The sequence below is a fragment of the Oryx dammah genome, unplaced genomic scaffold (genome assembly GCF_014754425.2).
Source record: "Oryx dammah isolate SB20612 unplaced genomic scaffold, SCBI_Odam_1.1 HiC_scaffold_7, whole genome shotgun sequence".
Classification (NCBI taxonomy): Eukaryota; Metazoa; Chordata; class Mammalia; order Artiodactyla; family Bovidae; genus Oryx; species Oryx dammah.
This window is the reverse complement of record NW_024070191.1, coordinates 14,484,748-14,502,879: the sequence shown is the minus strand read 5'-3', so window position 1 is coordinate 14,502,879 and position 18,132 is coordinate 14,484,748. Positions and strand designations below refer to the sequence as shown.

Below are 18,132 nucleotides of genomic sequence, written 5' to 3'. Positions count from 1 at the left end.
TGAAACTTCCAGCATTTTGCTTGGTTGAAGGCCCTCCAACACGCTGGCAACAGATTTTTAAAGTAATAAGGCCCCATCAGTTAAATCCACATGCCAGATTACAGGAGAGGCCTGCTCCCAGATGAGAATGTGACTTGAGCAGAGCGGAGTCAGAAACCGAAGACACAGCTCTGGCGCATGCAGCTTCTGAGTTCCGAGCGCGACCCTCAGAGCACCCGCCTCCGTGAGTGAGCAGGGCAGTGGGAAGAGTGCAGAACATGTTGGTTCATGCCCCAGATCAGCACGTGACTGACCACACACTTGCTGAAAGCCTCTGGACCTGAACTTTACTTGAATAAATACAGGTTCTTAGGACGTACAATGACTCAAGTTTTCTGTGGGGGGCAGGTGGGAGCAGAGTTGGATATATAAATTATGAGACTAGAGAGCATTCCCTAGTGGCTCAGCCACAATGCGGGAGACCTGGGTTTGACCCCTGGGTTGGGAAGATCCTCTGGAGGAGGGCATGACAACCCACTCCAGTAACCTGGCCTGGAGAATTCCATGGACTGCACAGTCCATGGGTCACAAAGAGTTGGACACGACTGAGCCACTTTCAGTTTCACAGAGAGCACAGGGCTTCCCTGGTGGCTCAGGCGGTAAGAATCCTCCTGCAAGGAGTAAGACCTGGGTTCGATCCCTGGGTTGGGAAGATCCCCTGGAGGAGGTTATGGCAACCCACTCCAGTATCCTTGCCTGGGGAATCCCATGGACAGAGGAGCCTGACGGGCTGCAGGCCACGGGGTCACAAAAGAACTGGACGTGACTTAGTCACTAAGCCACCACCACCAGAAGGTGCGTATTGGAAGCGGCTGGCCCTTGGCCACAAGCAAGCGATGGGACAGGGCTGCGCTGGGTGCCGGGGAAGGGACCGGGCAGAGAGAAACCCGAGCAAAGGCCCTGCAGCAATGGCCTGCGGTGTAAGTTTAGGTCATTCATAAATTAGAAATTGTGTCAAATTACTGCAATACTACGAAATCAGAGCATTAGAAAGGACTCTGAAAAGTCCTCTAGAGTCTACAGAATAGCTCCTTCCTTTAGGCAGGGACACTTTTAAATCCAAAATCAGATAAGAAATATGATTCAAAAATTATTCCTAATGGAAATCGTTATGGTTGTTATCAACAAGTAACTGTGCATGTGTGTATACATATTCAGTATATTCTGAAGTTCTTCCACAGTTCTGCTCGGTATACTCAATTCCAAAACTCTCTACTTACACTCTATACAAGGCGCACGATGGGCACGGCACCCCCACGTGTGCAGTATTTATCCAGAGCAGTTTCTATTAGACTCAGATCAACATCCTGTCCTTTGTTGCAGTCAGCTAAATAAATATTACTCTTGAATCACTTTATTCTTGCTAACATTTCAGAACCCAGAACAACAGTGAGGGAAAGAAAAAGCCTTAAAGGGAGCTGAAACAGAAAATAATAATTTAGGGTAACACACAGGATACAATCAGATGTTCTGGGATTTTTCTTTTAAGTTTCCCACTAAATTGACCTCATACCCCTCTTAATGGGCTGACAGGTTTTGCTCACTGCAGATGTGACAGGAACAGGGACAAATAAACTACGGATAAAAAGGGGTCCAGGCATTGGGGAGCTATGGTTTCTCAAGCAGCTGTTCTAGTAGTTAAAGCCTAAATGTCCACTCTCTTAATGACATGTCTGAATTTCCAAAGCAGGATTCTGATTCATCCCTGTTGTTACCTGTGCTGACAGGATCCACCCTTCAAAACAACTGACCCAGGGGCCAGGCCTGGGGCGGGGAGGCTCCCACCAACCAGCCCCGTGGAGACTCCCTGCCCCCTCCACTGCCTTGCAGGGTAAGCGACATCAGACTAGACATCAGGACAGTAAATCCCAGGGCTTGCTTAAGGAACTGTATGGTGATAACTCGGCTGGCTTACACACCTACGAGAAGCCCATATAATTTAAAATAAAGTTGCCAGTCAATTAAAAACTATCAAGAAAAAAAAAAGAGGGAGCTGAAATACTGGGCTTATTCGCCTTCAGCAACAAAGAAGTCGAAGCATATGTTCCATTACTACCAGAATGCCGGCTCTTGGCCAGTGTCTTAGTTTGGGCAGCTATAACCACACACCACAGACTGGCCGGCTGTAAACAACACAAACGTGTTTCTCACAGTCTGGAGACTAGAGCGCCAGGGCGGTCCTTGGTGAAGCCCCTCATGCTGGCTGCAGACTGCCAGCTTCCTGCTGTGTCCTCATGGTGGGGGAGGTTGGGGATCTCTCTGCAGCCTCTCTCATAAGACACCAAGCCCATCCATGAGGGCCCCACCCTCCTGAGCAAAGCAAACCTCCCAAATTCTGTGACCATCAAGCAGCTGATGGGATTAGTGGGTAAAAGTCACGCCTCAGCCAGTATGTTTGGCCAGAATGAATGATAAAATAAGGTCAGAGGCAAGGAAATTTTGTGAGCGCACTTAAAACTTCTGAGACCAAGTGCTTCAAAAAATTTATAAATTGTGCAGTATTTATAAATTTGCTCTAAGAACCTGTTTCTCCAAATATTCCTAATTTTTCTTTCTCAGAGGACAAAGATCTGGGTTAGATGGTCTCAATTTTTTTTTTCTTATTTCTATGACTACTTAGTTTCCCTAGAACAGTACCAGCAATTAAACTAGTTAAGAGACTGTAAAGAATTAAAAAACCACTGGATACCTTATTTCTTAAAAACATCAAAATTCCAAAAGAAAAAAGCCACCAAAAATCAAATTAAAATTTCTACATTGTTAAAGAGAGTAATTTGGTCTTCTACTATGAACCTGAAACATTCTCAGAGTGTTGTGTGGATTTGCTGGAGTTTATTGAAGCCTCAGAGGCCTTATTTGAACATTCCTGAATATACAAAGTAAAGAGGTCCTCCCAGCCCTCCTGTGTTATCCTGAGAAAACTCCATGCAGAGTCAGCTAGTTGATTCCTTAAGGTTTTAGAGGGCACACAATCGGGTATTTTCTCCCTTTAAATCCCCAAAATACTTTCACAATTACATACCAATTCCTAATCAATAAACAATTATAATTGAAAAAGACTTGCCTGAAACAAACATATTTATATGTAGCAACAAAATTATATTTCAGCATATTCATTCTACCTTCATTTTAAAAAAAAAAGCTCTCATCTCTAGTTTGAATCCCAAGTATTCTTAGGATCTTCCATCAGTCCATTTTTTTTAACACTTCTTCAGTTTACTATTCACAAAGAGAACACAAAACTAAGGCTAAGAAGAAACAACCCTGGACATGAGATTGCTTAGAGCCGCACACACAGCCTGGAGGCACCGCTACATGGTCACTTCAAGCACTGCCCGAACGTCCAGCTTTAAGGACACAGTGCGGGCAGGTGGGGCGGTGGGGAGAGGTTACCATCCAGACGAGGCGCTTCCCAGATGCTGACCAGATTGCACTCTCTCTAAAACAGAGCTCTCCAAAAACTAACAAAACAATTCTATTTGGGGGGAGCCTTTTAATATGAGAAAAAACTATGAAACTGCGTTTAGTATGTAAACAGAACAGCAGCATGATTCTACCCACTGACTTCAATATTCTAAAAATTATGAACACAAAGTTTATCAGGGAACACAGAACTACAAAGGTTTTTGTTAGGATGAACTCATACTTACTTTCTCTTTTGCTGATATAGCAATATTTTAACAAGTTTGAAATACTTAAGTGTATACATGTCAAAACTCTGACAGGAGAGAGAAGACGGGGAACTAGACCCAGGACCTTCAGGACGTAAAAGCAAAGAAAAGGAACTGGTTCTTACCTTTGTGCCTCTTCAGCTGCGGGAAGCTGCTGATTGTTGTTGCCTGGATTATCTCCACTACAATTTGATACCTGAGTATTGAAAAGAGAGAACAATTAAAGATGGAACAGGAAGGAAAGACTATTTTCAGGGAGAATTTCAGACTCTATTTGTAGTGATCAACTGTAACACGGTGAATCCTGCATAAGCATCATGAAAACCATCCAACACGGATGAAGTCAGCAGGCTGGGTGCTGCGCCATAGGCTACTCATTCCTGAGGCCTGAATGCAAGAGTCGTGAACGTACCCCCACCTCCATTCCCTGTACAGAAGCATTCCCACCTGCCTCCCAACTAAAGAAGGAAACCCTGAGGTCATGAGCGACTCCTCCCCCTCCTTCACCCCCCACCAGAGCCCTCCCCGACACTGGTAACCAGAACCCTACTGATTCTACCTCCTAGACCCGCACTGTCCAGGAAGGTGACCATGAGCCCTCCCTGTGGGCTACTTAAATCACAATTTTAGTTCCTCGTTGCACCATCCACACTTGAAGTGCTGAGCCGCCTCACGGACCTCATAAACCACAGTGGACTGTGCAGATAGAACACTTCCATCTATAACCTTTACTAGAGGTAACACTTAGGGAATACTCCATCATTATAAGATATGGTGGTTCATGGGACGTTTTCCCCCAGGACCTGGGATTGTGTCAATGTGAGGAAGCTGTGGGTGACAGACGGCTCCAGGAATATGTATGTGTGACTGAGAACACCTCTGCTTCAGGAAAAAGAAAACCTTACATTTTTAGACCAAGTATAATCCTAGAACGATGGCTATTTTGAGCACGTTCATGTCAGGTAGGTTATAAACCCAAGTTCTCAGGCGCTATTCAATTATTATTAAGTATTTCCCTAATGAAACTCATCAATCCTGAGTGTTTCTCAGCCCTTAATTATACTAAGAACTTGCTTGTAATAAAACTATGTAACATTAACTCTTTATCAGAACACAATCTTAGCAGCATTTTAAGATTTAATGCTACATCTGGCTGGCTTTTTTTTTTAACCCCGCCACCTGGCTTGCTGGATCCTCATCCCCCAGCCAGAGGTTGAACTCAGGCCTACGGTAGTGAAAGCCCCAAGTCCTTAACCCCTGGGCTGCCAGGGAGTTCCCTTGGCTGGCTTTTAGAGCACAAAACATGTTCTTCTGCTTTTCAACTAATACCTGGGTGACTCGAATTCATCAGTCATAGCTCTTCATGGGTTCAGATTCACATCTTTTTATTTCTTCCTTTGCGTCATATGAATATTGATGCTACCCCACCCCTCAGAGAACGGGCTGTCAGGAGCACTGGCCAGCGGTCGCCTGTGGCAGACTGCCGTTTGCCAACACCCTTCATCTCCTTCTTCCCCACTAACTGGATCATGCTGATCGGGGCAAGCAAGGCCCCAGACAAAAATGCTAACCTTCTTCCAAGCAGTTAGGGACAGCCATCTGAAATAGTTCTAGCCGACGAGACATGAGCAGAACTAGCCGGGAGGGGGTTCCAGGAAGGCTTCCTACAGGGGCGGACTCCCCCTTCATCTTTTGTCCCTGACTTTCCTTAGTTCTCCTGCCTGGGACAAGGATGCAGCGGGACAGAGGCGCAGCACCCCCAAGGATGAAAGCCACGTGGTGATGGGAGAAGATGGAAGGAGCTCAGGTGTCCAGAGACACCACTAAGCCGTGACTGCAGCCCTGGCCTGGCCATCTCAGGACTTTCTGGTATTGAGGGCCATAAAGCCCTGACTTGTTCAAGTAACCATGCGTCAATGTGGCTCGTGGCCAAATGCCACCTGACTGGCAGAGAACTTTCTGAAGTCTCCATACATGGAGAAGTTATCTCCAGGCTGAACACACACTTGGGTGATGTTCTGCAAAAGGAAGCGTTGCTAGGACATTAATGACCATTACAGTTGTGTGATAGAGCCACCTGAATTCCTTCATTAATGGTAAAACACAAAGACAGTTTTTCATGTGATTTTTCCCACCAGTTACTGAACAGATGAGGAAATAGCTTATAAGAAGCAAACACAAACCTGGAATCATCAAAGTCTAACACTCCCTAACCAACCCTTTATTTTAACCTTGGACTTAGGGTCTACAAGCAGAAAGCACTGACTTTTTCCAGGCAACTCAAATGCATGTCACCAAACTCCATAGGCTTGTTGTAGCAACTTCTACAAAGAAACAGCACAAGAATAATTTATGTGGTCAATATGCTTTCATTAAACAAACACTTGTTAATCGTTTCCTAGGTTCTAGACACACAGAAGTAACACCAGTATGGTGTCTGCTTTCAGAAAGCTCCAGGGATATATCAGACGGAGAAAACAGCCTATAATATCTGTAATAATGAAGACTACATAATAGATTTTAATGATTCTAAAATGCAAAATGGCAGGTATATTTATGATTGCAGGTATCTAAATATGTGGGTCTATGAACCAGGGCTACAATGCAAAACAGAGATATAAAGGAAAGAACAACTGCATTAAACTGGTAGAATTATACGTCATCTTATAACTGTTCCCAAACTACTTCCGTATCTGAGCCAGTTCACACTAGACTTACCTTCCTTCCTGCACAGGAAGCTTTCCTCCCCTCTCCATTTCCACACGAGCCCCATCTTTTCTATCCTGTAGGCTCGAAATACCATCTTTGATATCCGCCCTCCCGTAAATATGAATCTCCAAGTCCTGAATCTTTAAACAAGTTCCTCTCGTCCTCTTCCTCTAGACACCACCCTTCTCACCCATGGGTCAGCTGCATTAGCTGGATGGCCTGTTTCCTTCATGTCAACCTATCTCCCACCCAACCCACGCTGTGCAGTGCTCTCAAAGCCCCTTCCTCAAGGACCACTCTCAGCGCCTCCTCCTCCAGGGAGGTCCCTGGAGGGTTTGAGCCTCCTCCCCAGAAGAGGACCCCTCTGCTCCAGCCTGTGGGTCCCTCAGCAACCGGCGCTGGCCCCCTCGCTCAAGCCCCATAGAAACCTGAAGTGAAGTCAGGATGGCTTCCACACAGCTCTCCTCAAACTGTAGCCACTTGCCAGGCTTTGGCTTATGCTGTTTCCTTCTGAAAACAACCTCCCTTTTTGGCCACCTAATCAGATCTTGCATATATTATTTCTTCCCTCAGGTTATCCTCAATCCCTCTCATTCACATCAACATTTCTCCTCTCTGAAATCCTAAATTACTTCTGCTCTATAATATCACCCATTTATCTACTATTTTCCACAAAGAATCCTGTGAATGAAGAAAACGGTGTGTTTGGGGCTTTCGGGGCCTCGCCCTTCTTTTTAACATGGTAACAAGTCTTGTACTTAAATGTAAGCAGTGAGCTTAATGCCATCTGAGGAAGAAGTATGTTCAAACGAATCCACAGAATTCTAAAGTAATACCAGCTAACAGATTCCTTTCATCAGGTACCAGGTACCTAACTAAATACTTTATTTTACATTATCTAATTTAAATCTCACAAGGTACTATAATGAACCCCACACTACACAGGGAGAAACTGGAGTTCAGGGGGATTAAGAAATCTATACAATATTAAAGCATATTTATGGAATTTAGAAAGATGGTGATGATGACCCTATATGTGAGATAGCAAAAGAGACACAGATGTAAAGAACAGACTTTTGGACCCTGTGGGAGAAGGCGAGGGTGGGATGATTTGAGAGAACAGCACTGAAACAAGTATATTTGCATATGGGAAACAGATCGCCAGTCCAGGTTCAACACATGAGACAGGGTGCTCAGGGCTGGTGCACTGGGATGACCCTGAGGGATGGGATGGGGAGGGAGGTGGGAAGGGGGTTCAGCATGGGGAACACATGTACACCCATGGCTGATTCATGTCAATGTATGGCAAAAACCACTACAATACTGTAAAGTAATTAGCCTCCAATTAAAATAAATAAATTAACCAAAAAAATCTATACAAGGTCTCAGTGCTTTTAAGTACAAGTAAAGCCTAAAACAAAAATGTTGGAGCCTAAACAAAATTGCAGGTTTGTCTATGAAAAAAGATATGCTGTTTTTATCTCCAACTAGATCAGGAGCCTTTAGAAAATAGGGATTGAGTCTTGAATTCTTCAACCGAGCCTAACTTGGCAGTAAATATTTCAGAGTGCCAGGGACGGAGTGTGTGTGTCCCCTGCAAAAGTCACAGGTGAAGCCTAAATCCCAGTGTCATGGTGTTTGGAGGAAGGACCTCTGAAAGGTCATTAGGTCTCAAGGGTGGTCCATGCCCATATTAAAGAGACCCCAGAGAGCTCTCTCCACCTCGTAAGGACAGAGCGAGAAGACTACTGTTGAACCAAGAAGCAAGACCCTCACCAGACACCCAGTCTGACTACCAGTGGCTTGATCTCGGACCCTCCAAACTCCAGAACCAGGAGAGAAAAACATTTGTTCTTTGAGCCACCCATTCTATGGTTTATTTGTGATAGTGGTCCAAACCAAAGAGCTAAATTCCTAAGTGTTAACATCTGTAACAGTTAACAGGTGCACATAACACCCTGAACAATCTGTTCTCTGGGTGTTCTCAGTGATTCACACTCCGGAACAAATAACTCACCAGTGGTACTGAGATAATACATGCCATCTAAGGAAGAGGCATGTTCAAACAAGTCCACAGAATTCTAAAGTAACATCAGCTGACTGACTCCTTTCATCAGGTACCAGGTACCTAATTAAATACTTTACATTACCTCATTTAATCCTCACAACGTACTGTAATGAACCCCACACTACAGAGGGAGAAACTGGAGCTCAGGGGAATTAAGAAATCTATACAAGGTTTCACTGCTTTTAAGTAGAAGAACCAGCATGATAACCTAGGGCTTGATGATGCTAAAGCTCAAGCTCTTAGCCATTTTCCAGCTTCCCTAAAATTCAACAGGTTAGTGTTTAGCATGTCTAAGGCCCTTCACAGTTTATCAGCACAGCCAAGGCCAGACCATCTTTCCAGCCAAACTGCCTTCCACATCCCTCTTGGATACCATCTTCCGGGCAAACCAGGCCACATGCAACACTCCAAACACACTCCAGCTCTTTCCTACCAGCCGGGCTCTGCTTCGTTTCTTCTCCCTCCTACACCTCACCTCGCCTCTTCACCTGCTGAAATCTTAATCACTCCAAAACATTCAAGCCTCAGCCAACTCCTCTCTGAAGCTTCCTAGATCCCTCTCACCTACAGCAGGAAATATGTGCTCCTACCCACTTCTTTAGCTCTTCACACTCTACTTCTGGCCTGACTGTCTTACTTCACATTTAGTGATTTACATCCACAGGGGTCTTCTGTTTTGAACAGCAAACACCCTGATGACAGGGGAAAGAATCGAGGGTCCAGAGTCAATTCATCTTTACAGATACCAGACCCTCCTCACATGGTGCCCAGCACACAGGAGGCATCTGAAGATGCTGACTGAATCTGCAGAACTCATTTTCACTTGATACCAAAAGGCAAAGCAGGAAAGGAAGGACTTTTCATTCCAAATGCTGGCCAAGGCTGATGGCACAGCCTTGCTGGTTGTCTGAGGAGCTATCGGGGAGGGTACCTGGCACTCACTTGGCTCGTCCCCTCCAGAGAACGACACAGCCTTGCTGGTGCCAAGTTCAGTTCAACCACTGGGAAGACTATTATTTGTAGGCTTCCTCTTGATCAGAAGAGCAGATTGTTAGTATCTCTTTTTCTAAAATGATGATGTAAACTCAAGTCTTAGGAGGAAGCAGTATAGTAAGAATTCAGCTCTTTCCAATCCTCGCAAGGTCCTACCCAGAGCATCTTTGTCTCAAGGATAATGAAAAAGTCACCCAAAGCTTGCTGGTGCCTGCCACTGAGTCGCCACCTCACCTCCCTTCACTTTTTTACACTTAGCTAAATTAATAAAGACTTAGACCAAGATTATTTTTATAAACCCTCCCCAACGACCTTAATCTCGCCTGAATGCTACACAGTCCTTCAAAACACGTGCTCGGTCACTCAGTCGTGTCTGACTCGTTGTGGCCCTGTGGACTGTAGCCCTCCAGCTCCTCTGTCCATGGGATTTCCCAGGCAAGAATACTGGAGTGGGTTGCCATTTCCTGCTCCAAGGGATCTTCCTGACCCAGGGACTGAACCTGTGTCTCTTGCGTCTCCTGCACTGGCAGGTGGACTCCTTACCACTTGCGCTACTTGGGAAGCACCAGCCTTCAAAATAATTACCTTGGAAATCAACACTTTCTACTATCAAATGTTCAGAACAGCTTTGGGATCCTATCAGACTTGATTTCAAAATTATTTAGAAGCCAAACCAAAAAAATTAGTCTCTCCACTTCATTAGGCACATCCTTGAAATATGACTTTAGAGCTGTCTTGGGAGTGTACATGCTGCAACATCTTAGGAGAGTCAAAGGCTGTGGATAAATTCAGGTGTACAACATGGTAAATGGTTTAAAATACCATCTTATATTAAAATGAGCAAGGTTCTACCATGGAACAGAATATCATACACATACAAATGTTTTAAGAAGAAAATCAGAAATTTTAAAATAGTGTTTCAGAACTGCCACAGGCTACTCTGTACTAGGCTAGGGATAATGTTTCCATTAAAGAGACTTCACGTAAAATGTTTAAAAAATGAAGCCATGGCGATTTCTGCTAGCTAAGCTGGCGCCATCTCCCATGTCCATGACACTACCATTATCTGCTGGATAATTTAGAAAGTATATCAGAGTAGTTAAGAATGTGAGCTTTGTGGACTTCTCTGGCATCCAATGGCTAAGACTCTGTGCTCCAATGCAGGAACCTGGGTTCAATCCCTGGTCAGGGAACTAGATCCCACAGCCAAATATTAATATATAAATATAAAATATAAAGAATGTGAGCTCTGGCACCAGATGGGCTTTGTTCAAATGCTGCTTTCAATGCTTACACTGTCACCCTGGGGAAATTTTTCAAGCTTTTAAAACTCAAGAGTCCTCATTTGTAAAAAGAGGAATAGCAGCATTTTTCCTCATAGGATTTTTATGAAGTTACATGAGAGAACTTAAAATATCTGGAACTGCATCTGCCTCACAGTGAGAGTTTAACAAGTATCACAATTACTGTCCTTTAACACTGCTGCTGACTCTTTAGATCTGTGTTGTTTAGGGGGATGGTGTGTGTGTGCTTGTAAAATATATATAGAAGCCATTTTATAATAAGTAACCTCACTTTTTTTTTCCTATGAGAGTCTCAGCCTGACCACCAGGGTCATTATAGTCCCAGAACATCAGGCTTCCTGACCCACTGCCATGAACAAGAGGAACCATGGGGCATCTCCCCAAAGAAAAAGATAAAAGTTACCATAGGATTCTGGGGAAAGGCAGGGTGTGGATGAAATGTAAATGAAGCGGTGCTGTGACAAGCTCAAAGCAGGGCTTATAAAAGGGTCAATTTCAGATGAACCCAGGGCTCTACTGCCTTGGAAACTACCAAGTTAAGGTCAATGTAGGATGCTGAGTCCAGAAACCCGTATCTGCAACTCTGGGTTAAAATGGGGCTGCTGCTCTATGTCAAAGTGACTGATACCCTCCAGGCAAGAATAGGATGTGTCATTCCTACTGATATAATTTCACGCAGCAAAGTTTCTGATAAAATTTAGAGAGGCGTGCTTTTCAGTGAATAAGAAAGCAGGGGTTGCTCAGAAGGGAGTATCATCATAACATATTACAGGTGTATTTGGAAGAAATACTATTTCCTGTTAACCTGGTAGCTGGTTTTAGTGTCTGCTCCCACCAGCTTGATAAATGGACAGGCAGATTTTACTTTCTCGGTCTGAGCCAATTTTTACTTTCTCTGAAGTAACATAACGCTCTTTCAAGAAAATGAGAAAGTACACAAACTACGGAATTCAAAGTTAACCGCTATTAACATGTGGTATCTTTATAACATTTTTTCTATGCAAACATGATTTTCTTTCTGTTTTATAAGATGGAATTTTTGCTTCAAACCTCTTTTTAAATTTTATTTATTTATTATTTATTTATTGGGCTGCGCAGGTCTTATTTGCAGCATATGGGATCAACTTCCCTGACCTGGGATCAAACTCAGGTCCCCTGCATCGGGAGCTCGGAGTCTAAGCTATTGGACCACCAGGGAAGTTCTCTATAATTTATAAATCTATAGTTCAGTTCAGCTCAGACGCTCAGTCATGTCGGACTCTTTGCAACCCCATGGACTGCAGCATGCCAGGCTTCCCTGTCCATCACCAACTCTTGGAGCTTACTCAAACTCATGTCCATTGAGTAGTGATGCCATCCAACCATCTCATCCTCTGTCATCGCCTTCTCCTCCTGCCTTCAATTTTTCCCAGCATCAGGGTCTCTTCCAATCAATCTTTTCTTTGCATCAGGTGGCCAAAGTATTGGAGTTTCAGCTTTAGCATCAGTCCTTCCAATGAATATTCAGGACTGATTTCCTTTAGGACTGACTGGTTTGATCTCTTTGCAGTACAATAGTTACTGTCTCCCAACAGTATTAAATATTCTGTTTCCACACTATTATTACATGGCAATCCACTGTACAGGTGAGCCAAAACTTTTTTAACTGACCCTTATTGTTAGATGTTTTTAATTATCTCAAGCCAAAACTTTTTTAACCGACCCTTATTGTTAGATGTTTTTAATTATCTCAAGCATTTCTCTATTTTAAATAAAAATTACAAGAAACATTCTTGGAGAAATCTTTTCTTATATTCCTGATTACTTTCTTAACATAAATTCTTATGAATAATGAATCTATCTGAAAGAATGCATATTTTGTGCCCTGTTGTTCAGATTATAAAAGCTGTAACAGAAAGGACGTAATTTCAACCCGCAGGACACTCTTGATAACACACTAGGTGTCAAATTTTTAATCTTCACTAATATTATGAACAAAGAGAAGTATCTAATTTTAGCTTTTTGGTCTGAGTACTACTGAGGATGACAACAAGCTCCTGAGCTATCTTTTCAGGAGGTATATTTAATGGTCTTAAGCAGGAAGTACCCAGAGCTATAGCACAAACAGGGGAAATTTTCAGTTAAGATTCAGGAGAAAGAGGCACTTCCCCCCCGCCACTTTTCCAGTGTGCAGAAGGCGGCTGATTTCACCAAGAGTCTAAGGCACGTTTCCCAGCCTTTTCCCACTTGCAGCACACACAGCAAGTGACAGTATCTGATCAGGACACGGGGTGACCACCATCCCAGCCACCTCGTGCGTGAGGGCACCCTCATCCCTGCATACCCACACACTGTGCTTTAGTCATTCTAGCTAGAAAGTTCTGCACCAGAGCAGCCTGAGGAATCCAGAGTGTATGTAAACACACACACACACACTTCATGCTATATATACAGAAAATAATCTGGAAATGTACATGTCAAGTAGTCGTAGTTTTTATCTGTCTGCAATAAGTAATTTCTATTTTCTTAATCTTGGTTGTATCTTTTAATCTTCCTAAAATAACGACTGTACATTCATTTGCTAGTTTCCAGAGTCTACAGAAATTGCACGTTACAGAAGCAGCCAAAGCTCTGTCATGCTGGCCAGCTGGTGCCCTTGAGTTAACCTCAAGAATGCCAAAGTTTTCCTTGCTGCCCGTATCTCATTTCTACCCGTGTTCCTCATATTTTTATGACATTAATATTGTTATAAAGTGTTTACTAGCACCACTGCTATATGTTCCATTCCCAATTCTTATATAAAGCATTTTCATTGAGAATGTCTTCCACGTATCACCTTCAGTTGCCTAGTTTTATCTTCTATACCAAAAATGTCCCAATGACTTTTCATACGTTTTGAACCAAGTTTTTCTGCAATAAGATATACTGTGTCACGTCATCACCTCCATTAATAGTGTTCAAGTCAGGATCTGATAGTGTTCCTCCTCCTTCTGACAACTTATTTTTTCAGCTCTTACCCAGAGCCTAGCATGCCCTGCCTTACATGCATTATCTCATTTAATTATCATGATAACCCTAGGCAATAGGAACTATTTTCTGTTTCACAGTTAAGACTGAGGCTCAGCGTGGAAGCGACTTGCCTCCGGCCATGCACGCGGCTAGCAGTGAAGCCACAGGGCAAGCCAGGTCAGTGAAATCCAGGCCTGTCGGACCCCTGAGCCAGTGCTGGTGGCCAGGGTCTGCCTCGACGCTCGATGCTTCATGAGACATTGACCTCTTACGTTGTTAATGCTCATCTGCCTTTAGAAGAACTGCATCAAGTGCAGGACATCGAAAGACAGGACATGCGTGGCCACGACTTACTCACTGCAGGGCTGGAGTCAGCCCGCCAGTCCTGGGCGGGCTCTGGAGAGCCGGCTGCTGGGTTTCAGGAATTAAGCCCACCGTTATTAAAATGACACAAAGTCATGCACGGATGTAAAAGCTGGACTATAAAGAAAGCTGAGCACTGAAGAATTGATGCTTTTGAACTGCGCTGCTGGAGAAAACTCTTGACAAGTCCCTTGGACTGCAAGGAGATCCAACCAGTCCATCCTAAAGGAAATCAGTCCTGAATATTCATTGGAAGGGCTGATGCTGAAGCTGAAGCTCCAATACTTTGGCCACCTGACGCGAAGAACTGACTCATTTGAAAAGACCCTGATGCTGGGAAAGATTGAAGGTGGGAGAAGAAGGGGACAACAGAGGATGAGATGGCTGGATGGCATCACCGACTCGAGGGACATGAGTTTGGGTAAACCAGACGTTGGTGATGGACAGGGAGGCCTGGTGTGCTGCAGTCCATGGGGTCACAAAGAGTGAGACACCACTGAGCGACTGCACTGACTGAACTGACCATTTTTTTTAGGATTAAAAGTACTCAAAACTCACTGGTTCCTAATGATTTCAATGATTTCTTATCTCTGTGGGAGGTTCTTTACACCCACTGGGTCAATGTACTGGAAATGCTGCATGAACACATACTCTGTGGGTCTCCTCCCAGCTCCGCATGTGCTGACGTCACGCTGGTGGCTTTCCACTGGCCGTGCTGGCAGTGTGGACACTAGGGGAACCGCCAGATGCTGCAAGTCAGGGCTAAGGAAAACCCTCCCGCCACAGAAACCAGCTGCTCACAAGGACCAGCAAACCACCTCCACCAGCCTTCACCACTCTTCACTACTTGTAAATCACAAGTTCTTCTGTTCCCTCAATCATCTGTAAAAAAATTTTTGTTTTCGTTTTTTGTGCCACACTGCGTGGCATGTGGGATCCTAGCTCCTCTGACCAGGGGTTGAACCCCCTGCAGTGGAAGGGTGGAGTCTTAACCACTGGATGGCAGGGAAGGTCTGTGAGCACCATGATGTTTGTCTCTGTTTTGTGTTTTTTTAATGAGACAGGCAGTACCCATAGACCTCACCCTACTCTCAAACCCTTCATGTTTAAAGTCCGAGAAGCTCCACCCCTGGCCTCTCTCCATCTGTCTCTCAGTCCTCTCCTCCCAAGACGAAGAGGCTTTTCATGTGATCACAGAGGAGGAGAAACTGGGCAAGTGCCGTGCTGCCCTCCCGTGCCCTTTCCTCTCAGGGGTATGAGTTCCTGCCTTGGGGAACCACATCCCTGCGGCAAGTGGACCATGCCCGCCAGGGATGAGCAGGCACAAGGAGAGGGATTCTAGTCCAGCAGTGCTGGGCAGGAAAGAACGTCTAATGCTGAAACTCAGTTTTAGCCAGTGTGCTGCCCGCATATGTAAACCATGTTCTCCATGATCCATCAGTAATAAAAGTGACACTGAGGTCTTCATTTGCCCTATGCCTTTACCTGAAGATGGATCAGATTTCAAGATAGACAAGACCATTGCTATTGATGTTGTTGTTCAGTTGCTCAGTCATGTCTGACTCTTTGCAACACCATGGACTGCAGCACACCAGGCTTCCCTGTCCTTCCCTATCTCCCGGAGTTTGCTCAAACTCATGTCCATCGAGTCAGCTGTATCATCCAACCGTCTCATCCTCTGTTGTCCCCTTCTCCTCCCACCTTCAATCTTTCCCAGCATCAGGGTCTTTTCCAATGAGTCAGCTCTTCATATCAGGTGGCCAAAGTATTGGAGCTTCAGCTTCAGCATCAATCCTTACAATGAACATTCAGGGTTGATTTCCTTTAGGATGGACTGGTTTGACTTCCATGCTGTCCAAGGGACTCTCAAGAGCCTTCTACAGCACCACAGTTTGAAAGCATCAATTCTTCAGCGCTTAGCCTTCTTTATGGTCCAACTCTCACATCCGAAAATGATTACTGGAAAAACCAAAGCGTTGACTAGATGGGCCTGATCATGACAGCTCCTCAAACCCTAAGATGAAACGCTGTATCCTCACAGGCCTTGAGGAGCTGCCCAGTCTTCACAATCATATTAAGTCCATCTGCAAGCCTTGGTCTAGTGATTACAAACAGTAAAAATACTAGTACCAGCTAACAATTAGAAATACGCAGGTCTTGGGCCAAGTGCTTTACATAAACTGACTTGGGGTTCTGTCATTCGTAAAGCAGGGAACACTTACCCACAACTAACCCAGTGCCAGAGCTGCTCCAAACACAAGCACATAATAGATCCTTTACTTTCAGCGACAGCATCAACTTCACACCAAAATCCCCCTTCTCATGTCACATTTTAATTGCTGCCAACACTTAATCTTGCCTCCTAAATAAAAATAACTTGTGCCCTGGGATATGTTTAACCCCTGCCTCAGTGCCCTCTGCTATTTCTCAGACATTGGAAGGAATTGTATTCTCAAGTCAGTGTACTTTTATTTTTTCATAAAACTGAAAGATCTTTTAGACATTTTCATAGGCAGTCTCGCATTTTAATGTGTGTTTTAAAACTAAACTTATATTCATTTATTCTTTTCATAAAGATTTGCCAGGCCTCTGTTTTACAGTTTGCATTTCCATCTCCCTGTCCGCCCACACGAGCCTTCCTTAGCAGTTTACACATGCTCACTGATTTCTGGCACACTGCAATGGGTTGTCTTAAGTATGCTTGACTTCTTTTTTTCTTATTCCTCAATAACGTGACCCTATTTACTGCTCAAGATTCACATTTTCAGAATCCTGTTCAAAACACTAAACATTCAAATAATTTGAATTTTTCTACACAGCAGCATGAGATTTTAAGAATTTTATTATTTTTAATATCTTATCTTCATGTGCAGATGTACCTAAACTGATTCAGAGTTGAAAAATCCAGTGCATTATGATAGCCAAAGAAAAAATAATTAGAAACCCTCTCAGTAACCCATGCTAATGTTAGTCACGATCTCTTCAGTTAATCCAGTCAGAACCACTGCCTCTTGCTTTAGTAAAACTGAAAACACCATACCAATCTCAGTATGTGCTAGATAAAAGGTTTCCTTCTCTTCTCCAAGCTAAATAATCTTTAATTTTAACCTTTTGTTTATTATTAGAATTTCCTCTCTATTTTTAGGTTTTCCACACTGCTCTCTAAATGAGGGTCAGAAATAAATACAGAACTGAAAAATCTAATAAAGATCAGGCTGGCAGTAAATGAGATTATGGCAGTGACAGGCTGCTCTGATTTACTTTATTACTACTCGTTTCTCTGGCGGTCTGTCACTGTCTTAATAAAAGATGATGGCACTTCTGATGGTTATTGCGTGAGTTATACCTATGGCAGGGTTGGTGCCTGCCAAGCCCTACCAACAGTAGAGTCATCTCCATGCCAGCAGGCAATCCCACAAGACTGAGGCCGTGTCTCACTGCTGTTCTCTGCCTGCCTGACTGGCAGGTCACCCAGCTCTACAAATGTGTGTGAAGTCAGACAGACTCGAGTTCAAATACCAGCTCTGTTACTGATTAGCTTTGATCCAGGGCAAGTCACTTTGCTCTCCTCAACCAAGCCATGAGCAACACACACCTATTGTACATGGGGGTTATAAGGATCAGATGATTATTACAAAGAATCTTGCATTGTGCTGGATACACATTAGATTGTCAACAAATGGTAGCTTAAAACAAAAAGAGCTTTCCTTTCTTGAGTAATTGCTTGGCATCTCCTTAACCGTGGCGAACGTCCAGGCCAGGAAAGCACCTTCCCACTGCCTGTGTGGGAAGCAGTGCTGCTCTGCCTTACTCTAACCCACAGCACATAGGACCGGGGCAAACATGCCTACCTGCCTATTCCATACCCATTCTTTAATCTTCCTTAGTAATAGAACCCTCCATTTATAACTAAGCCTAAGGGTGCCTAGAAAAAGACTTGTTTTTTTCTCAATTGTTTTGACCAACACAGCATAAACAAAAAGGTCATGTAGCAGCT

The 18,132-nt window shown here is 44.0% G+C and overlaps 1 protein-coding gene across 4 annotated transcripts in view; it reads right to left on the bottom strand.

Moving 5' to 3' along the window:
* SNX25 (sorting nexin 25) overlaps positions 1-18,132 on the bottom strand; it is a 90,117-nt gene that overhangs the window by 35,506 nt on the left and 36,479 nt on the right. For all 4 annotated transcript variants that reach the window (XR_005721489.1, XM_040243064.1, XM_040243062.1 and 1 more), the window contains exon 6: positions 3,836-3,906. Coding sequence is in view for 3 of the 4 variants with exons in the window: in XM_040243064.1 (XP_040098998.1) it covers positions 3,836-3,906 (71 nt within the window). In the remaining variant the exon portion in view is untranslated. The remainder of the gene's footprint in view (positions 1-3,835; positions 3,907-18,132) is intronic.